The 19362-nt window shown below is 38.3% G+C and overlaps 2 protein-coding genes across 6 annotated transcripts; one reads left to right on the top strand and one right to left on the bottom strand.

Annotated features, from left to right (window-relative positions):
* The first annotated feature begins 1080 nt into the window (after positions 1–1080).
* snapc3 (small nuclear RNA activating complex, polypeptide 3) lies at positions 1081–7054 on the top strand. Its single transcript, XM_034130286.1, has 9 exons — positions 1081–1320; positions 2287–2370; positions 2468–2546; positions 2628–2732; positions 2826–2975; positions 3150–3232; positions 4315–4473; positions 6025–6132; positions 6722–7054. The coding sequence occupies exons 1-9, from the start codon at positions 1103–1105 to the stop codon at positions 6867–6869; spliced, it is 1134 nt and encodes a 377-aa protein (XP_033986177.1). The 5' UTR covers positions 1081–1102; the 3' UTR covers positions 6870–7054.
* A 433-nt stretch (positions 7055–7487) lies between these two features.
* Positions 7488–18065, bottom strand: psip1a (PC4 and SFRS1 interacting protein 1a). 5 transcript variants are annotated; one of them, XM_034130281.1, is made up of 17 exons: positions 17906–18065; positions 17674–17763; positions 17390–17466; positions 16719–16857; positions 16345–16431; positions 15904–16029; positions 14779–14838; positions 14611–14671; positions 14076–14178; positions 13137–13308; positions 12967–13046; positions 12615–12670; positions 12105–12175; positions 11146–11247; positions 10831–11032; positions 8939–9035; positions 7488–8123 (listed from the first exon to the last, which is right to left on the bottom strand). In XM_034130281.1, the coding sequence occupies exons 2-17, from the start codon at positions 17743–17745 to the stop codon at positions 8093–8095; spliced, it is 1536 nt and encodes a 511-aa protein (XP_033986172.1). In that variant the 5' UTR covers positions 17746–17763; positions 17906–18065; the 3' UTR covers positions 7488–8092. The 5 variants fall into 5 exon arrangements, with proteins under 5 accessions (XP_033986172.1, XP_033986173.1, XP_033986174.1 ...); XM_034130282.1 differs by having other exon boundaries at positions 14076–14172; XM_034130283.1 differs by having other exon boundaries at positions 16360–16431.
* Between the last annotated feature and the right edge of the window lie 1297 nt (positions 18066–19362).

The raw sequence follows: 19362 nt of genomic DNA, 5'->3' as shown, positions 1-19362 counted from the left end.
TACACATTTAAAAAGTACTCGATAAATATGACATAGCAATGTTAATAATGAGGCAGGCTTTTATAGGTATGAATGGACAGATTTTTGGCTGGTTTATCTACATTCAATATGGGTAGCGTATTCCACTGATTACCAACCAAGGGGTCAACATGGTCACATGATAAGACTGTGCGGATGAGATAATTAATGGGGTAGGTTTTTACGTTTTCTCTGACTACTAGTATCAATTCATAAACAAAATGTAACAAGGAACCCCAAAAGGGCTTTTTTTTGTTGAACCCACTGATTTACTCTTTTTAAACCCATTGTTATTTATGGAGCTGGTAGGTTACTGTTCTAGAATAAATAAAAAACAATATGTTTCTCTTAAGTGCCGTTAAGTACATTAAGTTGCATTTAATGGAAATAGTTATGGTAATAGAAAATAAAGTTCAACCAGTTGCTTTGCCCCACTGTGAGTATTAAGGGAGAGGAGAGGCAGAGGTGTGTCACCATGACAAATGACTCAACTCCTCTCGGGAAAAATTCCTTGAGCTGCTCCATGTCATATTGGTTTAACTTCACTCACTCAGACAAGGGATGATAGACGTAGCTTTGGTTATAATTTCTAGTTATTTGCATGCATGTGATGTCCCTGCCCAACTATTAAATTACTGATAGTTTTAAGACTTTCTGCTGCTGCACCACACGCTACTATTAGAAGCTTCTTTATGACGTGTTTACTTTTAACACTGTTCATAGAAAAGATAATGAGCATTTAAAATCTGCACAAGAAACTGGACAAATATGAAAGCAGAAGAAGAAATTCCAGTAGCCTCCATCACTGTGAAATAGTCATTTTAGTCATCAGTTTTACAGCAGATTTGAGAATAGGGGTCCCCTCGCAAAAACATTGATTACAGACACATGTATTTTTTAACATACATAAATAAGGCTAAAATAAATGTATTAAAATGTGTATGAAATATCTGAAAAAAATCTGAATATCTATGCATAACCTGGTATTTTTCAAGCATCCACATGCAGTCCTTTTGGAACCATCATTGAGAAAAACTACATTACCCATGATCCTCAACGCTCGGATGTAGTCATTCAGGAAAACATGGCGGCTTCGAAAAACACAAACATCCCAGATTATGAATACACTGATGTGAACACCGACATATTTCATATCGACTCGTTCAGGGCCGAGTGGCTGAACAGACTGCATCCCGGGGACTTCTCCTACCAGCCGGGGGACCAGGACTCCTCTGACGCTCTCTTCGCGGAGGAGATGGGCATCAGCGCGGACACCATGGCTGAGCTCAAGACGGTCTGCAGGTAGACACCATAGAACGTGCAAACCGGTGCAAACTGAAAATACGATTTTGTTTTATTAAATGTTTAGCACTCAGCGTCTCTTCTTATCATGTCCATCCTGTCTTCTTAATGTGCTCAAAACATTACGAAATTGCACTGAAAGAATCGATTATATTATGTTATTATGTTGCATTGTTGGAGAAGCCTGTGACATAAGATTTTCAACTGCATAATTACTCTGTAGCTATGTCAGATTGACAATAAAGAACCTTGAACCTTGAACCTTGAACCTTGATTGCAATACCAGAAACAACTTCAATGGTTAAGCATCAGTGAGGGCAGAAGTAAGAAAGTGATGCACACTTTCTGTTACAGTAGATATACCATTATAACCACAGCGTTTACAAGTAAAAGTTCAAGAATAAGGACACACACATAGCATTTAAATATACTTTAAATTTCAAAAGTAGAAGTACTCTCTATGCAGACAAAATGTATGATTGAATTAAGAATTAAAAAGAAAGTGAATGACTTTAATGTTTCAGCTGGTAATGGTGGGGCTTATACAGTCTATAGTCAATATAAGAATCAGAATCTGCAAAGTAACTAGTAGCTACATGTTTAAATTAAATGCAGAACATACAGTTTTTCCCTCTTAATGGTAGTTGAATAAAAGTATAAAGTAATGTAACTTGGACATACTCAATTACAAGTAGCCTACCATGAAAAGCATACTTATACAATGCTTCAGAAAACGTACTTAGTGACTGTCTGTTGAGTGAAATAATGAGCATAATAAAAATAAAGCTGTTGATAACATGAAGGTGGACTACTAAATACATTGTTGCCATCACCTGTTGTGTGTATAATGTTTTGCTATGATTTATGACTTCAAAGTAGTGAGCACACTGAAACTACTTTGCACATTGCTTACTTTGCTACATTAAATTGTACCAAAGGGTAACAGACTCATGTTTTTCTTCCAAGTCTTGATTCACTTCGTTGCCACCCGGAGGATCAGCCTCCTGATACAGACGTCGTTCCTCCAGACCCGACGCTGAAGACACTAATGTAGGATTCCTCCTCAGTTGTTACAATTTACATTTAGTCTTGGACAAACCAACCGTATGTGAACCAATTAAATTCTCTGTCATTTTGTTTTCAACAGACAAAGAAAGAAGAAACAAGATTACAGAGATACTCGGAAAATCAGCAAGAATAGACACGACCTCTACGCTGATGAACTGGTGGGTCCATTGGAGTACATTCAATATTGTTCTGTATGACAGAGCAGACAAATGTTAATATATTATCTTTGCAATATCTAGGAGCGTTTAACTTTCGGTAAGAAATCAGAGACACTGGATGACATGGTCCCTGAAGGAGAAATCCTTCTCAACGTCAACGTCTACTACCCGGCTATTTTTGAGAAAGTGAGGGCCCAAAATCTTCCAAATACAACCGTCTTTCTAGGCCTAATTATAAGTTTCCACTATACTGACATATTCACTGTATCCCCCCCTCAGTTTACCCATGTCAGACCCCACATCACCATGCTGATGATGGGCTCCCACACGTTGGCAGAGCTCAGGGATGCCATCTGCTGCGTCAGCGACTTGCAAGTGTGCGGAGAGTTCAGTAACACGCCGGACATGGCTCCAGACTTCATCAGCAAGGTGAGCACACATACTTAGTAAATCTGAAATGACAAGCAAGATCTGAACATAAACATACTGTATCAATGTAATGATTTCATATTAAAAGTATCTATTGTGTGGTGTTTATTCTGTAAAACATTTGAGACCAACTCCTTAAACCTGGAGGTGATATTTTCATGTCTTCTGTTTCAGGATCATTTCAAGTCAGCTTTCTTTTATTTCGAAGGAGTTTTCTATAACGACATGAGATATCCCGAGTGTCAGGACACCAGTATGTAAGTATTTCCCCCTGATAAGTTGAACGATTGGTTAATCTCAACCCCTCTTTTTGTAATCAGCTGCTTATGGATACCCTCTTTTCCTGATCAGTTTCACATTTTGAGTATTTGACAAATGTACTTTATTTCTGAGATAAGATGATTAAAACCACTCTACTGTCTATGGAGTGATAGAAGCTACAGCCAGGAGATTATTAGTTTAACACAGTATGAGGGCAGGAAGCGGGGGAAACATCCTGCCAGGCTCTCTCCAAAGTTAACATTCACACTGGGATAGGCAGTTCATTGTGGTTGTCATCGGGCATATTAACCCTTTTAAGCTTGTTGTAATTCAAGCTGTAGTCCAGGGCAGGTAGTTTTCTCGAGATGTCCACAAAAAAACCCTGCCAGAATCTGAAACACACTGAGAGTGAAATGAACTTCTCTTCTCTCATCCTGGGTAACTTATGACAAAATATGTCAGCAACAACATGCTTCTTTTCCCATGACGAAGATGAAACGATTACGGCGCCAGCTTCATTAAACAATAACTGTGACTATATAAACATGCAATATCGTTGCACTTATGGCAAGACAAAAACCTCTCTTTATTTCATCACCTTTTTACACTCCTGTATCTGTCACACACACACACACACACACACACACACACGCACACGCACACGCACACGCACACCTTACGAGTAGGATCTCAATTGTTACACTGTCACTTCTGAGAATTGTTCACACATTCAAGCCTCATTTAAAATGTTGTCTGTAAGGTTCTATAAAGCCCTCTTGTTCTCATTACAAACATTTACCAATAAAACAAATTCTCTGTGGCCCTTTTGTTAACTCTGCAGCTTATACAATAACAACAACAAGGACATTCTTGTTCAGGCCAAGATGAATTTTCCTATTTGAATCACATTTTTTACTAAAATTAAGTAATGGTGCTGATAAGGAAACCAGAGAAAATAAGGGGCAGAACATTGCACTTCCATCTTAAAAGTATTCTCAGAATTAGAATACAAAGATATGGAAACTGAACTGGAAGTACTTTGTCTTATGAAGAACCCCTCTGTTTGTCGTTGATACAGAACTACCATTGAATGGGCAAAGGACCGCAACTTCCCAACGTACACCCAGGCCAAGATGGAGGACACACGATTTGTGGATCTGAAGATAAAAGTGGGCTTCCCGTACCTCTACTGCCATCAGGGAGACTGCGAACACCTCGTCATCATCACAGACGTCAGGTCAGTCGGTGCTGTGTTGTTTTTATTTCTTACTTCTGTTAAACAGCTGTTACTAAAAGGTGTAATAAGTATAAATGGTGCTTACTTTTTTTGGTATGTCAAAATTCTCAACTATCCAGTAAAATATCTCTATACACACAATGAATGGCACATCATTTGGTTCAGAGATGAATGTTCAAATGTAGATCAAACTTAAAGGGGCCCTATTATGCTCATTTTCCGGTTGCATATTTGTATGTTGTGCCTCTACTGTGACATTTCTACATGCTTTAATGTTCAAAAATATCTCTGTTTTTCTAAAACTGTCTGTCCTGCAGCACCTCTTTTCACCCTCACTTTATTCGCTAGCCAATAGAAGTGCGAGTGTTACACAGTGATGTCACTAGGATGCATTCAGGCAGGGGGGGGAGTGTGTGGGAGAGAAACTCCCACTGGAGGGAACTTTGGGATTTTAGCCTTTGCAGACCAAAAAAAAACAACCTAAAAACCTATACAACACACTACAGGAAAGAGAAACCCCCAAAAAGCACAACAGGGCCTCTTATTAATTTTACTCTAGCTCCCAGGCATTATTATATTTGTAAAAGCTGCTAGCATGGCTGAGATTTTTGAAATCTTATTCTATTAGTGACATCCAACAGTTTATTCATCGTTCGTCAATAATAATAATAATAACTTGAATTTATAAAGCGCCTTTCATAACCTCAAGGTTGCTTTACAAAGAAACATACAGTACAAGGACAAGACATAAAACATACACATAAAACAGGGGGCAGAAATGGAAGTGTAAGTGGGGGGGGAGAGTGAGTTATTGTTGGAAGGCGATGTTGAACAGATGAGTTTTAAGGGTTGATGTGAAGATGTTGAGAGAAGGGGCGTTGCGGATTTCTGCAGGGAGGGAGTTCCAGAGGGTGGGGGCAGCGACACTGAAGGCACGGTCCCCGAAGGCGTGAAGGTGGAATGGAGAGCAGTCAAACCTAATGATCCTACATTCATTTGAACTGCTTGCTCATTACACGATAATTCATGTCAATTAGTGGTTTCGTACCAATATGAGACACACCTAAACATGTTCTTGAACAAGTACATGTTCTAAAGTGTGAAAACTTCCTGAAGCTATGTCTGTGAATTACAATTTGGCACATCAAAGGACCAGTGAAGCTATCCAAGGTCTTTTGATCTAGTCGCATCTAATCATAAATCAGGTGCTTGTTTTGAGTCAGAAGCACATGTTGGTATGGAAACGGTCAGGGATCATACCCTTTACCTAACCTCATCTTTACAGCATTACATATGGTGGGTTTGATTTGTCAGCACATAGCCGGCAACATGCTTTCTGAATCTCCGTGATATTACCACAACCTTTTGAAATAAAGCACTTCGTTGTCAGACCGGATTTAACTGCTCTCACAAGACGCTACAGCCCTGATAGATGTGTAAAATGCCAATTTGAAAGGCGCTTTTAATACCAGAAATGTGGGACAAAGCTGTGTTCTCATCCCACTTCAGAAAAATGATCCTGGTCCTTTTTCCTCTCCTTGCATATTTCAGACTGACCCATAAGGACGACTGCCTGGACAAGAAGCTGTATCCTCTGCTCACACACAAGCACAGGGTCTCCACCCAGAAGTGTGCCGTCTGCCACGTCTACATCGTAAGGTGTGTAACAATCAGCCATGCATAACCAGGGGAAAAAAGAGAAAAATGTAGTAAAGTGTATTTATTCAAGTAATATAAGTAACATTTTTGGGTACTTGAGTATTTCATATGTCATTCTACTTTATACTTCTAGTCCACAACACATTTGGAAGCCAATATTGTACTTTTGTTTACATTTATTTGACAAAATTAGGTACTAGTTACTTTAAAGATTCAGATTATTAGCCATTACAAAATATAACTAATAAACAAACTATGATATTAACGGTTAAGACAACTAGCAGTGGTATATCAAGTAATTAAAAGTACCTCCACTTTTACCAGCTGTCATGAACACATTATTGCATCAAAAATAATAATCCAGTAATTTAATGATTTTAAAATGGGACATTACACACAAAAAGTACTTGACTTTTGGTGCTTTAAGTATATTTTGATGCCAATACTTTTGTATTTTTTTTACATTGTAGTATTTTGACTTTTTCTTGAGTAAAATAACTAGTAGTCGAGTACTTCTTCCACCTCTGTGTATAACCAATGTTGGGGTTCTCAAACTGCGTGAACATCTTTAACATATGTCTCTTCACAGATGGGTTACTACCAATGACCGGTTTGCTCCCAGCAACCCGTGCCTCTTCTGTGATAAGTGTTTCCGGATGCTGCACTACGACACTGAAGGCAACAAGCTGGGGGAGTTCCAGGCCTTCCCCTATGTGGACCGTGGAGCATTTAACTAAGGCTGTTCGTGCTCAGATCACTCATATAATGCTGTAAAATACAGTTAATTGTTTTATATTTCAGAGAGAAAGTTTTGAAGTTATGAAAATGTATTTTTTCAAAAATTATTGTTCATTTTCTCGACTGTTAATGCTTTGATTTTCCGACTTGTGTAGAATAAACAGTGACATTTACTTGAAATTCATTTTACTGTGGGCTGTGGATTTCTCTATTTGAATGAATTTGTAAACCATTCACGCAACAATTTAGTATTTTTATTACTTACAAAATCCTTACTAGGCTCTGGGTTTTTCATTTCATCCTTAAAACTCAGTTTCAAATGTTCAGAGTTCAAGTGTTCAAACTCTCAGCAGCTTCATCAAGGCTGGTCCTGTTTGGTCTGATTTGTTGCGGCTTGGCCCAAAAAACTAAGACGCAGTCATCTGATTAAAATACTGCCACAAGAAAAACCTAAAAATAATAAAAAACCCACCATTCATAGTAAAAAGTCTAGTCAGGAAGTTGAAGAAGTCAAAGGATCAAATGGAACAGGTTTCATCGATAACCCTGGTGGTGATACGGGCAAAGTCTGGTAAAAAGTTGGATACAACAACATTATTTCTGTGCAATCAAAGGGATACTATGTACTACTTTATTATTGGATGCTGAAACAGGTTATCAGACAGACACAAAAATACTCTTATTTACATCTACGTTAAAAACAAAACTTAAAAGACACTTTAACATGTTTTGAGAAAAGTTAACTTTGGATTGTTTCGATTTGTGAATCTAATGGTGCTTTTAAGTACACAAATCCTCTGAAATGTGAATTTTGCAAATGTCAAAAACTATTTAAATGCATATGAAATTAATGAGTGCAATCAAAAATCTACTCCAAATGAAAAATAGGGACAACAATTAATGATCTTGTTGGTGAGCATGCTGTAATTTTAAGGTGCTGCAGATCTACAAGTTCTTACTCTTTACAAAGTTATCATTTAAGATGAATGAATGTGTCTGAAAGGTAAGGATTACACAACGTAAAAAAATAAAACATGATGTCAGTTTATCTCGGGGGTTAAATGTGCTGAAACCTTCAAGCAGCATCACCTACTAACAGTGAGTAAACTGGGAAGCAGTGATCTTCAGTCATCCAAAGGAGCAGGACAGAGACCCCAGTCTGTCGGACAGAGGTTGTGCGGGAACAGCAGCAAATGTCTTTTTCTTCAGGCAGGTCGGACAATCAAGTGGACTCTTCCTGAGCTTTTGGGCCACTAGAGTCAAAGACAATCAAGATAAAGGTTAAGACTCTTGTGATACCGAGACCTCCAGTGTCTAAAATAATATACAAATGAAGTTATTGAGCGGTTTCACTGGATGACATGTGTCAAAACAATGCACATGGTTGCTATAGTTCATCTTGAGCCAATCCCACATACACTGAAGCTACAGCTTACTAGAGCACCTAATGTGTGCTAATCCACACTTTAAAATATTTCAATAAAATATACAATACCCAGCTGTTTTAGGGAAATGAATGACACTTTGAAAATGTGTTACAGTACAAAAATACAAAAGAAAAAAAGAAAGTACTGAGTGATATACTAACATGGTATTCCCAAACCATAAAAAATAAAAGAAAATGGCATATAGCTGATCGTGGACTTTTAGAAAATGTTTCTCAGCCAGGTTAATATTTAGTAACTTCTACAATGTATTTGAAACACTCTTGTCTTGTAGTACTTTAAGGGACCTTCAGATAATACTGCCAAAAAAGTTTAGTTTAAAGATGCTAATTTCAAACACCACCAACATTTTAGAGTAATGCTACTAGCACACCTATAGTGACAGTGTCTAAAGGGGCAGACATGAGGCAAAGCCAGGTCTCCCGCATGGGGACCAAGCCCCAATACATGTGCCGACAGCTCTACCAACTGAGCCACAGTCAGTATCTTGTGACTTTTGTACTGTAAATGTATACATTACTCTGAATGCAACTGATATTAACATGTCATATATGTAAGAAAAGGGGGACAGAACAAAAGAGATCTGCCCCAGTGTTGTCCATTCCATGTTTTAGGTCAACTACCTGTGATTTTCTCCCACCGATGTGTCTTCAAGAAGCTTCTCTCTCTCAGTTTCCAGCCTCTTCTCTTCAGGGCTGAGATCACCATTTGTCATCTTGTCTTTAGGCGAAGAACACAGAGAGACACACAGACTTATTGAGCGAGATCATCAATACAACCTAAATCACAGCAGCATGTGATGGCACACACTGTGAGCTCCAGACCTTAGGAGATAAACTGGATTTTCCATCCATTCGGCATGCCTTGCTGTAGAAAGAGACCTTTCACAGAGACCGACTTTAGTGGAAGTACAGTACGTAAAGAAATAAAGTGAACCAATAGAGCAGGGATGTGGCTGCAGCTCTCTGATTACCCTGTTTCTATGGAGCTTGTTAACTACAGAGATCCTATGATGTCTTCATGGAAGGGATGGAAGAAACCGACCCAAAGCTTCAATGTCTCCATTGTCTTGTCCGTTTGATCCAACTGGTCATACTCGATTAATCAATAACCAGCGGTGACGCCTTGTGACGCAACATCACCTAACAAACTGCCCTGTGCTGAAAACTGATACTCACTTGAAAGACTAAAGTATGGAAACTTTTACGCTTTAATTAACATTTTCAACTATTATAATCCTCATCATCTTACTTAATAAGTATAAAACTCCAGCACTCCTAATACAATGACAGCTACGTCTGTGCTTGCTTTGAAAATAATAACGTCAGACCCATTAGCGTCTTTATTTGGCTATTGTTTATTCATTATTTATAGTGAATTATAGGGCTAGGGATTGACATTTGAGACTGATGAAGTTGGCATCAAACGCTCGGTCAGTTTTGTTTACCTGATTTAAAAAGCAGAATACTTTAAAAGGTTTTTGATAATGTTTGTATTCAGGTAAAGCTCTTTGTCTATGCAATGATGCACAGGAGGGTTTGGAATATAAGAGTTTGAACTTTGCTCGAAATTGAATATATTGATAGCACAACAGTTTGTCTCTGAAGCATATCAGCAGCAATGTCTGAAGTTGATACTGTAGACAGTCTTTGTCAGCCGATTGTGTTTTATAAATCCTTACTTATGTTAACGATCAGAAGCCCCTCACCGCGCACAGACTCGCTGAATTAGCTGATGAATTTGTGATAAAGTGTTTCCTATGAGTCTCTTCTCGCCCTGCAGCTGACTGATTGTAATCTGAAATGAATGTGACTGTGGTTTCTTCCTTCAGGCGGACACCACTGATTCCCAGGAATCATACTGTAAATATGAAGGTCATCTATGAATTTGGTCTCATTTGTTAAAAATGGACCGTGTGTAATGGAACTGTGTAGTGTATACCTCTCCTTTTCTCTGACTACAGCTTTTAAATGAGTGTTTTTAAATGAATGCTCTTAATGTCTTTCATTGTTGAAAAGCACTTTGAATTGCCTTGTGTTGAAATGTGCTATATAAATAAACTTGCCTTGCCTTACAGTAACGGGTTGTTGAGTACAAACATGTGGGACTTTCCCCCCAACGCTCGGAGGCCATCTTTACCATAACACTTCCTAACGCGGAGGCTGGCGTCAAGCATGAGATCAGCGGTGGCCTTCAGGTAACTTTAAGATGTGAAAGGCCCTCTTGTGCCAGAGTTTGGTTTGTCCGTTCTGAGCTACTGTAGATACGTTGAAATATAGCAAACTCTGTTAAAGAACTGCATAAGTATATATTTAGGGTTCATTGTAAACTAATAGTAAGAGGTATTAGGGATCATTTAAAATGGCATTAGGACATTTTCTCACTCATTACATTCCTCAAACCTTCAAATTACTGAACAAATCACATTTTTTACAGGAAGAATAATTGCGTTTCCAGCCAACAGAAAGAGTTCAACTTTCTTTTGTTAAATGACAGATTTTCTAACAATCATTACCAGAGTTGTTTTCCTTGGCCTGCTCCACTCTCTTCAGCTCTCCCTTCTTGGCGTCCTCGTGCTGCCGCTGCTCAGCTAGAGACTTGTTGAGCACCTGGCTGAGCACACAGTCACCTTCTCCCACCAGGAACATGCTCTTAAACTTGTTATACAACATGGTGGCCTTGTCCATGATGTCCTGGCTGGCCTTGAATCTGCGAATCTAGAAGATGATGATGAAAACATGTTTCACCACTGAACAAACTGCTTAGAAACACACTGGCTAGTGTAGTTTCATTCTACAAACAGTATGACTCCAAATAGATGTCTGTATACCTTTTTGAGTGTGGCAATGAGTTCACTGTGCTTCTGAAGGTGTTGTGTCGTCACTTGAAGAGCACTGATCTCATCCAATGCCTCCAAACACTTCTTCACATCCTAGTGAGGAGGGAGCAGGGGACAAAAGTTATTATCAAGACACAAAGCAAACTTAAGCAGGGTTTATTAAAGAGGACTTATTATGCTCATTTTCAGATTCAGATTTCTGCGTATACTGTGACACGTTTTCATTAAATGTTCAAGAAGGTATTTCTTGTTCTCATACTGCCTGTGCTGCAGCACCTCTTTTCCCCCTCTGTCTGAAACCAGAGCCCAGTCCGCTCTGATTGGTTAGCTGGTCGGCTCTGTTGTGATTGGTGACCACTTAGAGATGTCCCACCCCTTAGCCCATCATGTACAATGTGTTGGAGCGCTAGCCAGTAGAAGCGCTAGTATTGCATAGTGATGTCATTATGTTACAGAAGTAAACTAAGGAGTCCAATCGAGGCGTTTCAGGTAGGAGGGGGGGGGACGACGACGACGACGACGACGACGACTCACTCTGGAGGGGACTTTGGGATTTTAGCCTTTGCAGACCATTTACATGTACAAAAACCTATAACACACTACAGGAAATGGAAACAAGCTAAAAAGCATAAAAAAGGACCTCTTTAAATGTCCAGTCCGATAAAGTTCAAACGTTAGTGTCCATTTGCATCCTTATGATGTGCATGTCAAAAGGGACAAAGCTAATCTCAGAGAAAGATATAAACAACTTCCAGAAACGTTGCACAAATAGTTAGTAACTGTATTTGATGGTCAATCGAGATAAATAACTCTGTTTTGTCTTCATTTCATCTTCCCCTTCATTCACTGAACTAAGAAACAATCACTTCCAGAAGTCTTCAGTGGAAAAATATGTACTTTTAAGATTACATTGTATATTTATGACCAACTAAGTGGTTAGTAGAACTTACAGGGTTGTCAATTTTCAGTGAAATCTTGATTTCACTGTGCAGTCTCTGGAGCTTCAAGTCAGTTGACATTTCTGTGGAACAGATAAAATAAATAAAATGGATTATATTAAGTTACCATCAAACAGTGCTTTAATAGACTGTGAATATAAGCATGATATTGGCTTCAAAAACAGTTTCGAGACAGGCAGCAGCTTTTTACACATCCGGAAGTTTGTTTTAGTGTTTGTGGAAACTCAGGCTTCAAAACCTTTTTTTATTTGTGGGAAAAGTAAGTCAAGTTCTTGATTCAAGACACTCAAAGACTTCATTTACATTTGTAAAAATGTAAAACCTGAAGGACTTGTAGAATTAAAATAGAACTGAACATTTTTTCATCCACTGAACTCACGTTCATAGGGTTATTTTATGTTATTATTAAAGGCTGATTTTGAGAGTATTGGCTCATTCCCTAAACATTTCCAATGATAATGATGTTGCTGGAAGTTTCAATATCTGAGCTACAGAACTGACCCTTTTTCTTGGTTCCTGTCCTCTCCTCATTGTTCTTCCCATCGTCTTTGTTTGGCCTGCAAGAGAGAATAACCACACCATGTCAGAAATATGCGTCTTATTATGATCGTCATACATTTTAACGAGTGTCAAATACAGTATGAACATGGGGTAGCTGATGAAACGAGTAACATTTATTCTAATAATCCATTTAAATGATTTCTTGGGTTAAATTGTCTATTTTCTTATTAACCCTTTTCAGATGTTCTTCAAACGTGTCCTCTTAATATGATTGTTATCTGAACACTTGTTGTCTGTTTGTCAAACCAGAATAAGTAACATGATTAAATGGGTGTTGTGTATATATACGTACTCTCTCAATTCATCTGCTTTCCGTCGCCGCGCGTCTTTGTCCATTTCTGAGTTTTGGTTTTTCTTCCTGCCTTTGTTTTTCTGGGATAGAAAGGATAAAGAATGTGCGTGAGAGCATTTTACCGACTGTAAACACCCATTTGAAATAAGGAAGCATCATGTTAGACCTGCCTCTTCATCATCAGAGCCTGAGGAGCTGTCGTCCTTCTTCTTCTTCTTGGGTTCCGGCTCCTTCCCCTCCGCCTCCTTTCCTTTGCCGTCCTCCTTCTTTCTCTTCTCCTCCTCTCCACTCTTGTTCTTGTCTTCCTGTGATCTCTTTCTCTTTTTCTCAGACTCAGTCTCCCTGAATGTGTGAGCAAAGGTTTGGTAAGACTCAAGAATCAAAAGGTTTTATGATCATATGCAAAAAAACTACAGTGTAGTTGTTGGCGACATAAACCATAAGTCTGAAGCTCCTTCAACAACGTGTCACACAGCAAACTTAAAGGTGGGGTAGGTAAGTTTGAGAAACCGGCTCGAGATCGCTAGAATTTGAAAATACACAACCGGAGAAAATCTGCCACTTCCTTATAGAGCCCCTCCTCCAACACACACGAACGCGCACATGACCAATGAGGGCACGAGATAAGTTTGTGCACAGATGGAAGGCTGACAGGCAGGTAGGCCATCCAGTTATTTTAGCCGGGCCGGCTAAAATGATTGGTCGTACTTTTTACAGTATTACGGCTTCCACAGATGACATTTTTTTATGGATTTCTTGTCAAAGCACTTAAGATATTCATTGCTATCGGGATGTTAAGAGCATTCCATGGAATATAACAAAAAGTGTATCTCGAGCGGGTTTCTCAAACTTACCTACCCAACCTTTAAGACTCGAGAGAGATAAATTAGCGTTTTAAAATATTGCGAGTGACACAATGGTGCAAGGAAAATGGAGGAATAAGTAAACAAATACATGTTAACTCAAAGGAAATAAAATAAGCTATGGAGCCAGCTTTCTACCGATACATATTCAAGAATTTAGAGATCATTCTGTGCCCACCACCTAAGCTGTGTACACGAAAACAAAGTATGGCAAGAGTTCTGATGTGTGTGTTTTCATGTAGTTACATTTCACTTCCTGAGCCCTGCTGGTCCTGCTGCTGCTGGAGCAGAAGGGACTTCTCACTTTTAGGCTTCCTGCCTCTTCGTTTAGAACCCTCTGCACCTGCACCTGCACACACACACACACACACACACACACAAGTCCAATGTATGCAAAAAGAGAAGAGTTTGCTCAGAATTCTACTTAGAGATAGGGTTTGATACCTCGCCAATATCCTACAATTCAACAGTAAATATATATTGTTGATATGTATAGATTTACTGATGTTTGTATTCTCTATTTTGAATTCATGTGCCTTGTCTACATGCTGCTGTCACAAAATAATTTCCCAAATTAGGATCCATAACAGCATATGTAATCTAATCAATCTCTTTTTAAATGTGTTTCATGTTAGTTCTTTGTATTGGTAGTATATGCATATCCTTCTCCTGTCTGTCAAACATAACATACTTTATTTTGAATGAAGTTTGAAAGATTATGAATATGCTTATATTCAACACAAAGACATTCAATCCAAGTACCAGAGGTCACACAGCGTACCTGAGGGACTAGCAGGACTGGCAGGAGCGTCCTGTTGTTCAGTCTCCTGCTCAGCATCACTCTGGGATAAAAAGAAAAAACAAACCATGTTATAAAATGTTTCCTACAAACCGTTTCTTAAAGATTGTATACTCACTGAAAGAGAACCCAAAAATAAAAACGACTAACCTTTTTTTTCCTTCCTCTTTTCGGTTTGGGAACATCTGTGGATTCTTTCTGTGTCGAGCCCTAAAATGCAACCCTTTTGTTAATTTCATTACAGTCTTTAGTTGTGACTTTTGACTGTTTTTGTAGTTCACTTTCATGCGTGCAATTTGGGCAAAACATCGGTACATGTTAAGTGGAGAACTAAGAATAGATCTTTGATGATTTCTTGCCTCAACAACATTTCTGGATCAAAAGCGCCATCTAGTGCACAACTGGGATATTACACTCTCTGAATTGCTAACGTGTCAGTGTTAGGCAGCTGTGTCCAAATTATATACATAATAGATATAAAGTGCATATACTAATATTAACAGTATACACTGATTGAAAATATACAAGACTCGTATATAAAAAAAAAAAAGGTATTTCTGGGATAGCTTACTCATAACGAAATAGTAGTTTTGTGAGAAGCTCCACTTCTACTTTTACACACTGGATTGCAAATGTGCATAGTATTCGTAATGTTTTGGGTATGCTTAGTGTATATTGTAAAGACACTTATCACTTATTAAAATATTGCAGGGAGCATGGGAAAATACATAAAATCGTAAACAGAGTCATACCTTACCTTTCTCGTTAGCACACAGAAAGCCATGCAAAAATAAATTCAAATCAACTCAGTGCAAACAGTAGTGTTTTGAGTATGAGGACGGGGACGGGGACAGGCAGGAAATGGAAAGCAGAAACACAGTTACCAGGGTGGTCTCAGAGAGTGAAAACAAAGAACAATTGTTGTTTTTGTCACACAAGACTAAATGTCCCAACCCTAAAATCAATTAGATCAAGAGTCAGCTGTGCTTAAAGGACATAATTAACTCTATTCACTGATTTTCAGCAGCATCACAGAGACTGTTTTCTAGGAAAAATACGTTATCCCATTAGTGGAATTAACACAGAAAACCCAAAGCAGGCACTCTATCACAACTCCAAGCACCAGTGGAAGTCTGTGGCCACCAACAAGAACTCTGAGTCAAACAGAAACAAACCACCAGTAAAAGAAACCACCAAGTGTCACATGCTTTCTCAAAGGGAGGGTGTAAGGCGACCCGCGCCTTTTTATGAGATCCCAGCATGCATTGTACGTACATCCTGGTTCTGAGGACTCTGCTCAGAGATCAGAGACCCTTCCTCCTCCTCCTCTTCCTCATTCTCATTCTCCTCCTCCTCCTCCTCCTCATTCTCATTGTCCTGCTCAGCCTCACTTCCTGGAACCTGAATGCACCCAAGACACAGCATAGGACGCAGTGTGGTGGGGTAAATGAGTCTTCAAAGGGAGAAAAGTTAGCGAGATTCCTTCTGATGCACACTCTACGTATAATTCTTCCACTCTATTAATACAGAAAGACACTTTTAGCTTAGTAAGCTATGGCCTGCACTGATATGAAATTCAGTATGCAGCAGAAACACTTTAGAAGATAAGACGGAAAACAGCAAAAGAAGAAAGAAGCTGACGACACAGGAGCAGACTGTGAAGCGGCTGTGTAAATATTGACTTTCAAATGACAGATTTAAAGAGCAAAAACGTACTTTGGTTTTTGTCACCTTGTCCTCGGCCGCTTCTTCTCCCTCTGGGCTGTTGTCTGCACCCTTTTCAGTGAAGTGAGTGGTCACCGGCTTTAATAAAATAATATACAATAAATGGATTAAGTGAAACAAATTGGTCAAAACTAAAGTAAGTCCCAAGCTCCGAACCAAGGTAGCTAAAAATGAATATCAAATCAATTCGGTGGCTCTCATGCTGTAGGTTTAGGTACAAAGCTACAACATGAAGATACAATTTAAAACAGGTGCACATACAATAAAATGTCAAAGCTTTCTCTGATCTGAGGTACTCTTGCTTGATGCCTTAGGTAAATGTCTGGAAGATAAACAATGTCAAATGTCTTTGGAGGAGGATGTACCTTTGGTGCAGTGAGTTCAACTTTAGGGTTGTTCTCTATCTCCCACAATCCTTCATTGAAGCCTTTCCTCTTGTTGGGCTTGGCGTACTTCTCTTTGTGTTGATGGTACGGGAAGACATCTTTTGGGCCAAGAAATGCTCTGTTTGAAGAAGATAACACACAATGTCAGTCTATTTAACACTTTGTGTACTTAAAAAAAATGTAGTGCACGTGTACTGTGAAATGAAACAACACCATACAGACACTAACTATTCAGCCGATAATAGAAAATGTACGCATTTATAGAAAAACCATCAACAGAGCACAATACAGTATAACTTAATTCGAGAAATACTACCTAACTAATGCAAGGATGATTCAAAGATAATATATTTTTGCCACATATGTGTTCTCTTCTCTGATCTCTTTCACCTTAGCACCTATGTGTAGGCTGGTGTCTTGTGTAAACACTGTAAATGTAAATGTTTTCCAACCTTTTCTCAATAGCAACAGTTTTATTTATTTGTTTTACCTGACCATACAACAACAGATTTTTGCTGCATTTCCTTCAATACCTGTTTTTTTTTTTCTGGTGACCCAGAATAAGTGAAACATTAAATGCTACTTCACCATAATAAAGATCCATCAAATAAAAAATAAAATACAAAGATTGTTAGCGGTCAGTTACTAACGTTTCATGGGTGCCAAAGAAGAAAATAGGGAACTTGATGTTGGCTGGCTTCACAGCACCATCCGGGACTTCATCAATCTGGGAGGGGCATTAGAAATAAGGCAGGTGTTTAGTAACAAACATCTATATCCACATTAAAAAGAAAAGTGATACATTTTATATTTTCTCAACTGGTTATGCTTAGCTAACCTTACTTTACTGTTTTTTACTTAGTGAAACATATTTAGATGTATTCAAAGAAATGCATAGTATTGGTAGAGTCCTATGATAAAGCACCATACTTACTCTTGCAGGCCAGTGTGGATAGCCCTTCATCTTGGCAAAGATCAGATCACCAGGTTTCCAATCTCGAGTCATACTGAACGTATTAGCAAACTGGAAAAAGATGACAGCATGAAGTTAATACAAAATTAAACGTTTGTTGTGCAATGCATCTAAACATCGTTGAGGCGCATTGAATGAGTCATGAAAACGTGTACAGATACATTCAGTGTGTGCAACAAACCCCTATACTGACCTGTAGTTTGTGACGACGTCTATAAGATAGTCGACAATTATATATATTTCCGTAAAGTGTAGTGACAGCACAAATTCTAACCAGGAAAACACAACGCTCTTTTCCCCACAGTCGGATGCACGTTTTCCGCTCCCGCGCAGGACGTCGACACAGACTGTACCATTATATGACAGGACGGAGGGGGGAGTTTATTTTAATTACACGCCTTTATATGTGTTGTTTATTTCAATAAGTAGATCCAACCGTTTTTAAACACTTTATTAATATAAATAATGATTGTGAAGTTAGAGCGTGTGTTTCAATTACGCCACATTTTGTTCTATAAAAACGAGTATCTTTTAAAGTAACCGTGGGTTAACGGAAGTGTTCGGAAAAAAGTGGGCGTGAACTTCCACGCATGCGCTCTAAATCTGATATTTACAAACATATACAGCCACGTTTACTGTCGTTATCATTAAAACTATAAGTGTTTATTCTACAAAGACTCCTGTTTTCCTAAAGTATACGACTCACAACATGTACAGGTATGTGTATTAGTGGTAAAGTGTAAATCTCTAATGTTCTTGGTACCTGAAACAGGATCAGCTCTGCAGCGGCTCCTCTCTGCTGCTTGGTACTGATGCTGCAGGATCCAACCATTAAAACAACACGTGGGTTTATGCCTGGTCCAGATCAGATCATTCAATGGCCTAAAAATAAAGGCTCTTTAAGAAAATACAGTGATATTCAATCTTTTTTTTACTTTAAGGATGGGACAACAACTTTGTATTTGAATACAAATGTGAATAAGATAATCAAACTATCTAATTGTAATGTAATCATGCTGAAAGGAGTAGTGTGAGGGGAAAACAGCTGGTAGAATGAACTCAAAATATTTGCAAAAAAGCTTCATAACATGTGCAACATAAACGCCCCGAACAATAATCATCACAATACTCTCAATTTCTTTTTTCAAAAAATCTTGTTGAGTTTTCTTTCTCTGTTATTTGTTTGATGCATTTTGTTTTTTTGAACTGTGTCAAATTAATTGACTATTTAAACAAGACCTACAGGTTTTTAATTTATATATTTTATAAATATTCACATCCCTGTAAAATAAATAGATTTGTACTCATTTTTATAATCTATGTATGATTGTGATTATTAAACATACATTTCAAAAATGAAAAGTGTAATGGACAAATGTAGCTCATACACATAGTTGAACTCCATTTGTGGTATTCAGTGACCTCTAGTGGTGAGATCAGGCCTAACACATGAAGCAAAAGAGATTTCTGTCATGTTTTGGTATTTGCTATATGCTCCAAAAATAATATAAGTTCTGATATCATTTTGAATACATTGCAGATCGGTGTGAACGCTCCTAAAAATCTATTTGGGACTTTTAAGCAGTTTTTTTTTTAAAATCTGCAAATCCTATAAATTATGATAGTCTCTTTCCACAACTGATCTATTAA

This window comes from Trematomus bernacchii, unplaced genomic scaffold (assembly GCF_902827165.1).
Source record: "Trematomus bernacchii unplaced genomic scaffold, fTreBer1.1, whole genome shotgun sequence".
Classification (NCBI taxonomy): domain Eukaryota; kingdom Metazoa; phylum Chordata; class Actinopteri; order Perciformes; family Nototheniidae; genus Trematomus; species Trematomus bernacchii.
This window is presented reverse-complemented; position numbering and strand designations above follow the sequence as displayed.